The 14,384-nt window shown below is 32.2% G+C and overlaps 1 protein-coding gene across 1 annotated transcript; it reads right to left on the minus strand.

Annotated features, from left to right (window-relative positions):
- Window positions 1–1,869: 1,869 nt before the first annotated feature.
- CYLC2 (cylicin 2) lies at window positions 1,870–14,160 on the minus strand. The gene is made up of 6 exons (XM_033237933.1): window positions 14,067–14,160; window positions 12,795–12,899; window positions 6,573–6,613; window positions 4,922–5,043; window positions 3,316–3,472; window positions 1,870–3,198 (listed from the first exon to the last, which is right to left on the minus strand). The coding sequence occupies exons 2-6, from the start codon at window positions 12,809–12,811 to the stop codon at window positions 2,420–2,422; spliced, it is 1,116 nt and encodes a 371-aa protein (XP_033093824.1). The 5' UTR covers window positions 12,812–12,899; window positions 14,067–14,160; the 3' UTR covers window positions 1,870–2,419.
- Window positions 14,161–14,384: the final 224 nt, after the last annotated feature.

A 14,384-nucleotide genomic window follows, 5' to 3' on the forward strand; every position in this document is an offset into this window, starting at 1 on the left:
TCCGCCTCCCGGGTTTACCGCCATTCTCCTGCCTCAGCCTCCCGAGTAGCTGGGACTACAGGCGCCCGCCACCTCGCCCGGCTATTTTTTTCTATTTTTTAGTAGAGACGGGGTTTCACAGTGTTAGCCAGGATGGTCTCGATCTCCTGACCTCGTGATCCGCCCGTCTCGGCCTCCCAAAGTGCTGGGATTACAGGCTTGAGCCACCGCGCCCGGCCAGAAGCTCAATTTTTCTGTCATTTTACATTACATTTCAATCTAAAACCTGACTTTTGAATCCTATTGGTGAAAATAATCTTAAGGGCCTTTTTATAGAGGAAAAAGAGGATTTGAAATGATTTCCTAAATCCTCAGAGAGATGGTAACATTTCCAGAAAAGTTCAGCAATCTGAACACATAATTTTACTATAAGCAGAGGAAGATGATGAGCTGGTTCCTTGAGGGAGGGGGAGGAGAACAAAGGGCCAGGATTTGAAGCTCTCTGCCATTATAGCTGACGCAGGCTTACAAGGCATGATCACCTGGCAGACCATGAGTTACAATGACCACTGACTCTTAGTAGTTGATGCAAGAGGGACAGGACTCAATGCTGAATGTTAAAGAAAAGCAATTATTCCTTACTGTTCCTTGGAAGCTAGCTCTTGAGAACATACAGAATAGGAGAACTTTTCTTTAATGTCCAAGAGAAGCTTCATGTTGCATCCATAGTTTATGTCAGGAAGAGTAAAGAGAAGAGAAAATCATTTAGCAAGTTCTGTAACAACATTGAGTGTATTTAAGAAAATGTTATATCAGAATAAATGAATTGTCATTAATTGAGAAGTTCAAGGATATTGTATTTCGCTTAACATTGCTTTTTATTTTTCCTCAAATCAGCAGGACTTATGGGTCACAACAGAGTTTGATAATATAGTTTTAAAGAAAGCAAGTTAATTGTTTCTACATCTAAATAAATATTATATATATATATATTCTTACTCTGTTACACTCTGTTAAATTCTGGTTAATTTAGTTTTGTGAAGTATTTAGCCATTTATCAAGTAGCTCTTTCACATGCCTCATTTAAATTTGTTCTTGTCAGTAATAGACAATTTTGATTTTCATCCTTCTTTCAGTCAAAATAAATTGGTTGCTATTTTCTGTTTTAAAACTTTGGATGCTTAATTGGTAATAATATCATCTATCATAAGCTAGTAACCTCTCTCTAATGAGAGACTTCCTTAACCTTTCCATGGACACTTTTTAAAGCTTTATTTATTTTGTTGTCTCTCCATGTTCTTCGAATATTTCTTAAAATGAGTCCAAACTTCATAAAATTCTAAAAGAAATGTAATCAGAAAACTACAGAGATAATATAAGAATAGTGTCAATTTGAGTCTTTATATTGGTCTGATTTTTATTATTTCACATTTATTTATTTTAATTTGATCAGTAAAAGCATATTTATCGTGTACAAAATAATGTCATGAAGCGTATATACATTGTGGAATCCTGAAATCTTGCTAATTGACATAAGCATCTTCTCACATGGTTATCATTTATGCAATGAAAGCACAACGTTCATTTTCTTAGCATTTTTCAAGAATACGATATATTGTCATTAATTATAGTCACCATGCTGTACAATAGATCTTTTGAACTTATTCCTCCTATCTAGTTATAATTTGGTTCAATTATTATTACATCTCCTATGTACCCAGAAAAATGAAAAAGATAAGAATTAATTCAATCTGGCTTAAAATAAAAGAAAAGTGACTTACCAAGTGTGTCTCTTTTGGATTGGAAGTGGGACATCCAACAACCATAAACATGATTGTGGTTTGTTTAAACTTCAGGAAGAAAGATGTAGGCTCATCAGGCGGTAATACATTTTTTCTTTTCTTTTACTTCTTTTTTTTTTTTTTTTTTTTGAAGGAATGCTACATTTACTTGAGAGCAGACTTTCTACAAGCTGTTTAACTTCATTTCATGGCTCCTATATTTCTTTAAATCTGTGGATGCAGCTTGAGATTATTTTAAATCTATAGATACAACATCTGTCTCCTTGGATTTTTTAAGCCTTCATTAAACTGTGTGTGTGTCTCTATAGATTTAATGTCATTACCTTCAACATCCTTATCTGAATATTCTTTAAATCTTTCTAGAGATCATTCATTGAATCCTTCATATCCCCAAATTTAAGTATACGTATTCTTCAAGTCTTTCAATGGATCCCCCCTTAATTTTTCTTAACGTATTTCTTATACATTTTTATAAATCTCTTCTGAGTTCTCCTTTGTATCCTTCTTTACTACCTTTTAAAAATTATTTAATTCTTTGAACCCTCTTGTTTTCTCACAAATTCAGTTGCAGACTACCACTATTGTTTCATCAGATATGCTTTTGAATTATTCTTGCAGTGCGAATTCTAATCCAAGGCCTACTTGCCTTTCTTCTTTGCATCCTTTTTTGCATCCTTCTTTTCATCCTTCTTTGCATCCTTCTTTGCGTCTTTCTTTTCATCCTTCTTTGAATCAGCAGATTCTTTGTCAGTAACTTTCTTGGCATCTTTCTTGGCATCCTTCTTAGACTCTTTCTTGACATCATCCTTTGAGTCACTGTCTGTACTACTGGGCTTCTTATCTTTCTTACTTTTTTTACTCTCCTTTGCATCTTTCTTGGCATCCTTCTTGGCCTCCTTCGACTCATCACCTTTGTTTGCATCTTTTTTTCCATCCTTATCCTTCTTTTCATCTGCTTTTACAGCTTCTAATTCTGTGCCTGAATCCTTGCCCTTCTTTGAATCCTTTTTGCCTCTTTTGCTATCCTTCTTTGTACCTCCTTTTTCATCTTCAGATTCTGTTGCCGAGTCTTTGCCTTTCTTTGAATCCTTTTTATCTTTTGTGCTATCTTTCTTTGCAACTCCTTTTTCATCTTGAGATTCTGTTGCTGAGTCTTTGCCTTTCTTTGAATCCTTTTTATCTTTTTTGTCATCTTTCTTTGCACCTCCTTTTTCATATTCAGATTCTGTAGCTGAGTCTTTGCCCTTCTCTGCAGCCTTTTTACCCTTTTTGCTATCTTTCTTTGTATCTAGCTTTTCATCTTTTCCTTTCTCTTCATCCTTGCCTTCCTTTGAATCTTTTTTTCCTTGTTTTAATTCTGATTCTGAATCTGTTGTGCCCTTCTGTGTTGTCTTGTCTTCACCTTTTTTACCAATCTCTGGGGATAAATATTTAAACATTTCTTAAAATGAGAAAATCCAAACTTGATAAAATTCTAATAGAAACCTAATCAGAAAATTACAGAGATAATACAAAAACAGTAAGTTCTCTCCACCTGCGGCTTTAGAATCCACCTTGGCAGCATGAGTTGGTTTGAGAGGCTGCCTCCTGGCAGCTAAATAAACGGATGGTCTCTCAGAAATTCTCATTAAAGAACGGTACATCCATAATGGTTGTCTACGACCTTCTCTAAATTGTTCTTCATCAATTATCTGAAAGATTGGTTACAATAATGATGAACAACTTGTGGGTGAATAACACAGTTTTTATTAGCATATCCCAAATATATTTTAACTTCAACCATAAAAAGATTTTAGCTTTTGTTAAAAAATGGGGAAGTTTGAGATTTTATCCTTTATTTCATTTTATTTTTTAAAATTTTCATCCCTTTCTTAAACTAGTGAATAATCATGCCTCATTTGGAACTTACTTTCAGTTTATAGGATCTTCATAGTTCCCTCGGGATTTTAGGTTCAAATTGGTAGACTCGTGGTGTATCTTCACAATCATAGGAGGCTTTTTTAACTCTATGTTCTTGAGAATTCTTGGAATATCTTGCCCACCTTCTATTTCTAGGTATATCAGAAACTATTCTCTAATATCTAATAGTCTCAGGTTGAGACATATGTCAGTCTGTTTTCATTTTCAGAGTCTCTGGAATTTAGAATGCTACTCATGGATAAAGATAAAAGCCTGAAACTCCTATTGCTTGGCAGACACAAATTGAGTATCATCAGATTGGTAACTGAAATAATGAAATCTGTAACAGGGAATGTTAATTTCAGAGAAATTGTGCATTTTGTTTTCAGCTTCGAATTAAATATGTACAAAACTCAATGGCAAAAATAGCTAATCTTTGTACAAATATTAACAAAAATGGGAAAAAAAATAAACTCAGCAAGGAAAAAATGAACAAGAACTTTGTTCACAACTAATGGGTTATGTTTTTTAAAATGAACAAGTTAATGATACATTTATTTTGTGAAAACTTTTCTTTGAACATATGCAAATCCCATGTTGACTCCAGAAACATTGGGAAATATTTATTTTCCAATACTCTGGATCCTGAATTCCATATTACATAACTGAGGAAGCATTAAAGGTATAATGTAATCCCATGACTCAAATTAGGGGTTTCTCCAGCTGTAGAACATTTCCTGAATTTTCATACTAACTCTTATATCAGGAACTCCATATTTTTGTGCTTCTTGGAAACAATTTTTATAATATGGGGTTACTGAAAAAATAGTTAATGTGAAATAAAAGGGGCAACTGTATACAGTAAAATGCAAATAAAACATATCTACTTTCTTTAAGTGGTAGACATTGAATAACCTCTAACTGTGCTGTTCAATAGGGCATTTCATAGCCACATGTGAATTTACTTTAATTCAATGTGATTTAAATGTAAAATTCAATTCCTCAGTTGCACTAGCCTCATTTCAAGTATTTAATAGCCTCATTGGACTCAGAGATAAATATTCCCATCATTGCAGAAACTTGTTGGTCAGCTTTGATCTATAACACATACAACTATACACGATTTCACAAGCTTACTACTCAGTGATTACTTAAGACTAATTATAATTACTTACTGTGGTTATAATTATTACTAAGTTATTACTTATTACTGATAATTATGTAATCTTTCCAATGCTTACAGGAACCGTATTGTCCCGTATTTGAGAAGGTTTTGATCTCCTTTTGGTTCCTGGCCGTTGTGGTCTGGGAAATAACAGGGCAAAGTGTTGCTGATTCCATGATTTTTTGCTTAATTCACTGACTAAAATAAGGAAGACAAAACACACATTTTGGAGTGAATAGAATTTCATCAGAGCTGAAATGGCGTTACGTGCAACATATATCATGTAAATGAATAAACAAGTGATTCAAATTATGACTTCATTTGTTTGGCAATGTTTGCAATTTTCTGTTATCAATATGAGGAAATAAACATTGATTTTTCTATTTTGAGCAGTTTCACAGATAACTGTGGTAAGTAGTCACTGCAAAACTAACATAGCTATAATATAAATGGAAAGATTCAGTTTTACTGCTTCCTTTTAAATCTGTCTCTTCCAGTCCAGGTATTTGCTTTATGTTTTTCGTTAGCATACAATTTTATTAATAACAGAAAATAAGTTAACTGCTTCTGTAGCTCCCATAGTACTTAGCACAATGGCGGCATAAATATTCAGTAAATATATGCTTTAATCTAAGTGCTAAGGCTTAAGATCCCCTTAATTAGTAATAACTTTCCAAAGTACAGGAGTAAATGCGGCCGGGCACGGTGGCTCACGCCTGTAATCCCAGCACTTTGGGAGGTTGAGGCGGGCGGATCACGAGGTCAGGAGACCAAGACCATCCTGGCTAACACGGTGAAAACCCGTCTCTACTAAAAATACAAAAAATTAGCTGTGCGGTGGCGAGCGCCTGTAGTCCCAGCTACTCGGGAGGCTGAAGCAGGAGAATGGCATGAACCTGGGAGGCGGAGCTTGCAGTGACCCGAGATCACGCCACTGGGCTCCAGCCTGGGCGACAGAGCGAGACTCTCTGTCCAGGGGAAAAAAAAAAAAAAAAAAAGTAAATTCTATACACCCAAGGATGACATTTTATAGGTAACATATTTTGTAATAGAAATTGACAAAAAGTCTACAGAATGGTGACTGGGTGGGTGAAGTAATCTGGAAACTATAATAGGAATGATTAAAGATATTTAATTTACCAGTGAGACCAAGGAGAGATTTCATCATTGTATTTAGATACATGCAGCATTAATGTGTGGAAATAATAGACATTTCTATGAGTTTTCTAAAGAAAATCGGAACAATGGGAAAAATGTACAGAAGAAAATTATATTTAAACTCAGTATCTGAGGGGAAAGTACTTGATATTTGAAGTTATTCAAAATCAAATGTCTTTGCCTTGTCTAGTAAAGAAACTTGGGGCCAATTATAAGCTGGATATAATCTATCAGGAATGTTGTAGAAGAAATTCCTGACTTACAGGAAATTTCTAAATAACAAGAAGTTATTTATCCAATTTCTACATTGCTTTTCAACTGTAAGATTATCTGTATGAATTCTAACATGTAACTATTTCCGGCTTTCATATACTGAACATATTTACTTAAATTTCTTTGGATTCAAAACAAAGCAAAATATATGTAAAAGGTGTTCACTGTACCTGTAAGAAAGGTAATTATCAATTTTATTTCATGGCAATGTTTGCTTTATCACTTTGAATGAAGGATAATACTTACCAAAAAATTAAGCACACATGTTTTGCAATACATATTGAATGCTTTCTTACCTGGAATGTAATTATCGTATGGCCCAAAGTTTACTCTTTGGCTATTAAAATTAAAAAGAAAGGTTTTAGTTAATTTATATAAAATCGCTGTTTTAAATTGTCATTAATATACTTCAGTACTTGCAACCAACAACTAGAGAACTATTTTACAATCTCAGATATCTTTTGTTATATAAGATTACTTCATCTCCAGGATAATAGAGATGAGCAAATGTGTTTTCAAACTACAACAGTACTAAATAACGGTCGGTCAAACAAACTATGTGTACATATATGGATCACAAATATATGTATGTATATTTTCAGATGTACAATTTGTTTATATACGTGTGTGTGTAAACAAATTGCACATATGAAAATATACATTTAAAAAATTACAAAAACACAGTTGAATTATTTTTCCCAGTTCATGCTCCAAATTCTCTTGCAATTGAATTTGAAAAAAGGTATCACTTTGTAAACCCTATGCTTATGTAAAAGCATATCCTCAAAATATTCTCAAAACTTCACCAAATCCAAATTATTAAATGGCATATGTGTACACCCATGAATTTGTGTGTGCATGTGTATATGTCAGTGTGCACCACAAAAATTCATAAGGAATTTTATTACTTTTTAAAGAAAATTTGAAAAAAAACTATATTGCAAATTGTTTTCCATTTATAGGTTCCCATTTGTTTTATTACTATCTAAACATGTTTGTTCCCATGAAGGAGTGTTTTGCAATCCAATTTTTATTTATTGGTGATGAAGACAAATCCTAAGATCTATTAGAGAAATATTATTTTGCATTGTTTTATTTTATTTTGGATACAGAGCCATCCTTGGTGATGAGTGAGTTTGAGGCTTATGTGCACATATACAAACACACACGTGGTGTTTATTTGACAGTGTGTAAAACCTAAGGTTTAAGCATAGAAAAGCAGTATTTTGATACCTTGACTAAAGAATGAAGCTAGCAGCATAAAACGTGGCACATTTTTTCATGCTATAAAATTTTGTATTAGCTGAATAATATTTAATGTTTTCACCAATAAGTTATCTAGCCTATCATCTAAAACTGAGTACATGCAACTAAATTACTTGCCCCACCATATCTGAATTTCTAAATTCAGATCCAAAGTACATTTATATACTACTGAAGAAATGTTGATGTCCAACGATGATTATGAACTGCATTATTCCAAATGCTCTCAAAGAGGAAAGATTTCAAGTTCATGAAACATTTCTAAAATTGAGATTTTCAAAATAGTACATTAGAATGACCTGTTAATTTCTTCTTTAATTTCTAGGACATATTCTTTAATCACCCAGCAATTGAATTTGAAATCAATAATAAAATTATCTAGAAAATATATAAATATTTGAAAAATAAACAGCTCCTTTTAAAGAACCAGTGGTCCAAAAGGATCACAATGAAAACCTATTTAAAGAGAAGCAACTTAATAAGATAATATATGAAAATTATAGAATACTGCTTAAAAGTTCATAGAGAATAACTTACAGTTTTAATATTTTATATTATAAAAAATGTTTAAAATCAATGTTTTAAATCTCTCCATTGAAACTAGCAAGATAGTATGAGAAAAGAAGTAGAAGAGGAGTAAGTATGTTCCAACGCATTTTTGAGGCTAATATAAATAACCCAAATCCCTTTGAGATCAATACTAAAAATGCATATTACAGATGAATAGCCCTCATTACTATAGGCACATAATTTTTTAAAATTTAAAAAATCATACTGACGAACATACAAAATTGCTAATACATCATGATCATCTGGTTTACTTTCCAGAATGTGAAGTTGCTTTAACCTAAAATCAACCAATGCAATCATTCCAATTGACAAAATAAGTAAAAGAAATCATCTGATCATTTCAGTATGTGCAGAATAATTTTTGAAAGAAAGTAGTTATATGCATTCATAATTTAAAATTCTGAGAAAACTAGCAATAGAGAACATAGTCCACAGATGGATAGAATACATCTAGATAATGCCTATTTTAAAAATCAAACTTAATGGAGGAATATTAACTGTCTTTCCTTAAAAATCAAAAACAAGGCAAAGATAAAGCTACTGTATATATTCATTTAAATCCAGATTGTATTTTGTTTCATAAAACAATAAAAGCACTACAATTGAAAAGGAAGAAGTGAAATTGTCTTTATTTGTAGCGGACACAATTGGGTAAATACGATATCCAGTGACATCTATAATAATAATTGTTAAACCTGCCAATCAAATGTAATAAGTTTATATGATACAGAATTTAATGAATTATACTTGTTTAATGATTATATAATAAATAGTTTAAATGAAGTATATTTCTATATACCAGGAAAATTAGATAAAATTCAGGAAAATTAATTAAAACTTGAAATAACACAAAAGCAAATTATAAGAAACAAGTCATTAAAATACATATAAAAGCTGCATAAGTCAATTAAAACTTTTTCTCTAGGAAATAAAGAAAAGGAGGAAAACAAAAGTAAAAGTCCACAGAAAGACATAGACAAAAATGTTCATAGCAATTTTATTCACAATACCCTCAAACTAAAAGCAACTCAGGTGTCCATCAATGAAGGAATGGATAAACTAAGTGTGCTATATAAATGTAATGGAATACTTCTCAGCAATCGAAAGGAATCACTTACTTATATGTGCAATATGGAAACTTTAATGAATACAAAGAAATATTATATTGAAAGAAAAAGTCCAGAAATACCAGCACATACACAGTACAATTTTATTTTATTCATTTCAAAAATAAGCAAGACTCTGTGTGGTAACTGGACAGCCATTGGTCGGAGAAAAGCAAGTTGGATTGACTGGAATCCGTCATAATGTATCTTTTTTTGTGTGATCAACGTTTTCTATATATTTCTTAGTGTTTATGAGTTTAGAGTTAGTGACAGTTCAATAAATTTTAACCTCTTGCATTTTTAGTGAGAATTATTTATAAGAACCAAAACAGCAATAAACCAAATACTGTTGCCCCTACTCACTATGTAAATGTGTATGATAAGCAATTAAAGCAATGTGATCTTCTGGATTTGAGAGCATTTTCCCACTCTTTCTTTAAGTCTGCCTTTACTGGTGAGAGCATCTCTTCCCTTGCATCTCTGGTACAGTCAAGTAATTATCTAGGTCAGGGTGCATTTGCATTCAATTTTTGACATTCTTATTGAAAAACCCCAACAGACTGTCATATTAAAAAATAAACTGTTAGTGTATCCCTTATTTTATTTTTTATTTTGAGATATTTTTTATGAATGTAAATGTATTTTCACAATTTTAAATTAAATCCCTAAGATCTAATGTAATGACTTAACCTACGAAGAGGGAAAAATGTGATTATTAAGTCAAAAGGTTGTTGTTGTTGTTTAATAGGACTAATGCTTAAAATAAAGTGTCTGGATGGATATAAGGAAACACAGTAATTAGTGCCTCATATTTACCAAGATTAAATGGAATGTAGAAACTAAAATTCCACCTTCATTTCAAGCTTATATATTCAATCGCTTCAAAATCATTTTCGGTAACTGCGTGTTCTGAGGTAAAGAAGGTTTCCCATTGTCAACCATGTAGAATATAATGTATTTGCAACTTAGAAAACTAGGATTAAGTTTTCTTAAATAAAAAGTAGAGACGCAAGAGACATGGGGGACTTTATTTCTTAAGAGAAAAATCTATTTCTATTCTACCAGTATAAAAAAAGTTTTGTTTTTTTTTTTTAAGGGGTAAACATTTAACCAGGTTTGTTTTTCTGAATATTTTTCCTTTTAGTCTGAATTACATTTTAATCTAAATACAAAATACACCCATCTTTACTCTTGCCTGTAACTGTATCTCTGCTTAGATGTGTTTTAAAAACATATAGTGGATTCAAAGTCAAAGGATTTAAATGATATATCTCCCCCAGTTACATGTGAGATGTTCATAGACCTCCTGTTTGTATGCATATTGCCAGATATCTTGCCAGTAGACTAGATTTTTGGAATCTGCATCAGCTGCAGGGAAAAGGAGACCATAAGAGACATGGTAGAAAGTTTTCTAGGAACTGACTGCAGACTGAGCCACTCTTCTTGTATTTGCTAGAGGAGTCTCTGTGTAAAGGCAAGGTCAACTGCCCCAGGATTATTATCTTGCTGAGGAATGGCTCTGTGTGTAGTAAGATTCTCTATCGTTCTCTAGCATTTTCTGAAGCAGTGTTTCTTAGCATGGGTTTATTTTGAACTCCTCACGTAGAGAATATTTTGCAATGTCTGAAGACATTTTGGTTGTCACAGTTGTCTGTTTGTATGTGTGTGTGATGATACTGGCATCTAGTTGGTAGAGACCAAGGGTACTGTTAAACATATTATAATGCATCTTACTATGGACAGAATGCTGGATCTCCCCTAACCCCAGGACGCTCTAATCCTCTATTCCAACAAAAAGTGTTCTAGACTACAATGTGAATAGTGCCAAGATTGATAAACCCTTCTCTACATCAAGGTGAATCCCTAGACCCGGATAGTAAGAGATGAGTTTAGTAATGCTACTCAATAGAGAGAAAAATGTAAAATACACATTAGATATGAGATCAGGAAGTTAATATTGGAATTTTAAATGTTCATATTTTTAGATACCCTGTCTCACACCAAATCTTTGTGATATCCTCTCCTACTTGTTTCAGAAATCTTAGTTCTATTCAACATTAGAAACGGGCTGAGTTGACTAACACAACCTAAATTTGAGGCCAAGGCTAGAAGAGATGAAACTATTAAATGGTGTAGCTCAGGTATGGATAGAGCAAAGGTATTAGAGAAGGAATAAGTGGGAAGGGAAAAACTGAGTTCAAACAGAAAAATTTTCTTTATCAGATACAAGTTGATAGCCATAGGCACAGAAATGTTAAGTCCAAAACTAAGGCTCTGCCATTCTTAGAAGAATTCAGTGAAAAGACAAATGGAGTTGAAAATTAATTTTCTGCATCTTAAATTTTGTGTATTAAATGAATTGGGAGCTGTCCCTTGAACCCAAAGAAACATGCTAATTTGTTATTAAGATTTTTTATGTGTGCTTTTGTGGTTAATGGTGATGCCATTTGATTATGAATTCTATCAGTTTCCTACAAAAACAAGAATGTTTTGGGATTACACTAGAATAACACCATAAAAAATAGCCATAAGACCAAAAAGAGGTTTTTAACCATTGTGGTCAAGTTCTCTGAAAGCTATTTGATGCTCATGATAACAATAATACCATAGATATTTTACAGTGCTTATATATTTTAAAGTAGTTAAAATGCAGTGTAATTCTGACATATTAGGTGCCAGAACACAGATTACTGCATAGTAGGCATCAAATTACTCAGCTTCTAAAGTAATCATGACAAATGCATTTAAACCTTTACCAAAAATTATACTTTAATGATTGTTTTATAACAAAGTAGGCACCAACATCTATGGAAAGCCTATTTTATTTTCAATATTCATGTTTTATCTTTCCTTTAACAATACTGCTAAATGAAGGCCCACCCATACTTTATATTGCAAAACTCCATTCCTTCACCTTTGTTGCATGTCCTCTGTAAAAAGGTTTACAAAATTGAAATGTGTTCTTTACCTACCTTATTTTGACACAGAATAAATGAAGCATAAGTAAGCTACTGTCATATAACTTACTTCTCATGTCTGGATTATCTGCTTTACATTACAAAATACTTTCACATACTCAATATTTTGCAAGAGGGATACAATTAGTATTCAGCTGGTCGTATTTGGATAGAGGTGTCCCATTTTTAGTAAAGGTTAATACTGCGATATATGCCTCCTCTAAAATTCAGTCACATTCCTCAGTCACTATTACATACACAAAAATTATTCACAGAAATTTCCAAGTGGTTCCCTGACTGAAAATCATGAATTATTTTAATCTCATATCACCAAAAATACAATGTGACAAAAAAACAAGTAAGACTAACAGTAAAAAAAACAAACAAAAAAGACTTATTCAAAGCCAGGTATCTATTTTACTGAAATGCATGCACTAACGATATCTTAAATAAAAAAAAAAAAAATCTATTATGTCGCTTGAGAATCTTTGTCTGCTTAAACACATTATCTTTTGCTTATGAATGGCACAATAATAATATAATTAACATCTCTTCACACTAAATAAATTAAATGTAAAGCTAACGAGTATTTCAGTTATTTTAAAACATAAATGTGACTTACAATCTTGGGAGAGACATTTTCCCCACCTATGACTTGCCAGGACTTAAGTATTGTAAGTTCAAACTGGTGATGTTGAAAGGTGACATCATAAAGAAGCCAAGAGCACTTGGAATTAAAGGGGTAAAACAAAAGGAGACACTTGTGTTTTATGTTCTCTAAAATTCTAAGATTAATATTTACTTTCACTTATTATTAGTGACTAAATATAGCTAGGAGTTTTAAAAGTAATCAATTGATTTTACACTTTAATAAAATATTTGCTTTATTTTTTTCATGTAGTTGTAACTTATTGACTGATAGGGAAAAAAGGTAAGTCTAAACATTTATCTCTGAGAATCAGCTGCAATCCTGAATTCCGTTTCATTCCTGTAACGTTTGTTAAATCATTTGCAAAACTTTACATGTCTTTCTCTCATTTTAAACTTATTGTTTGCTCATACACAAAATATTTTAGACAAAGATATATGCTTTTTTAAACTTATAAACATATTGATATATCTGAGATAGTACATTTTTATTAAACTCACAATCTTACCCCATTGGTAAATGAATACTAGTACTATATAGAGAGGCATTTAAACATGTTGCTCTTGTTTAGCTCTTTTTAAAATGTCTTCACTATTTTTTGTCTTAAGAAATAATTTTATTAAATATCAGCTACTATAAAACGTAAACTACAAAAATATTAGTAGTTTGACTGAAAGTTTCTAACCGATCTTACACAATGATAAATTATAGAGGCACTGGAGCTGGGATGGGAGCCTTCCATAATTTGGATTTCTATGATTACTTCCCTATCTGACTTAAGGAGAATATCGACAGAAGTTTTCCTGAAAAGTGATGGTTTAATAACTAAAGTATAATTTCTAATTCTATAATATTTTGTTGAGCATTTTATAGTCTATAGTGGCTCATAAAAATATTAATGTCTAATGCATTTACTCTATCATCATACATTAAAATCTAAATCATGACTGGGCAACCAGCAATACTTGCCTTCTGCGTTATCATCTCTTTAATTAATCTCTTATTGTCATTCTTAATTAAATGTGTATGATCTAGTAATATCTTAGAGAGCCAATGATGTTTTTATAATGAGCATGTGTCAGTCTTCTATTACTACATAACAAATTATTACAGATTTAGTGACATAAAGCAATACTCATTTTTAATCTCATAATTTTATAATTCCAAAGCTTACAGGTTTAACTAGGTCCTCTGCTTAGGGTCTCACAAGACTGAAATCAAATTGTTGGCTGAACTATGTCTTACCTGGAGTCTCAAAGAAGGAATCAGTGTCTAAGCACATTTCAACTGGTGGAATTTAATTCTCTGTGGCTGTAGTTCTGATATCTCTGTTTTCTTCCTGCTGTTAGCTATGAGCTGCTTTCTGCTCTTATAAACTGCCTAATTTCCTTCTCAAATACCACCCCCCTACATCTTCAAACCTGAAATATTTCAGAGTCCTTATAGTTAAATCAGTCTTATCTTTTTTCAGCCTTCCTAACCACTCTCAGTTGAGGAAAAACTTTGTTTCCTAAATGGCTCAAATGGTTAGATTCAACCAACCTAGATACTGTCTTTATCTTA

The sequence above is a fragment of the Trachypithecus francoisi genome, unplaced genomic scaffold, assembly GCF_009764315.1.
Source record: "Trachypithecus francoisi isolate TF-2019V2 unplaced genomic scaffold, Tfra_2.0 Lachesis_group16, whole genome shotgun sequence".
Lineage (NCBI taxonomy): Eukaryota > Metazoa > Chordata > Mammalia > Primates > Cercopithecidae > Trachypithecus > Trachypithecus francoisi.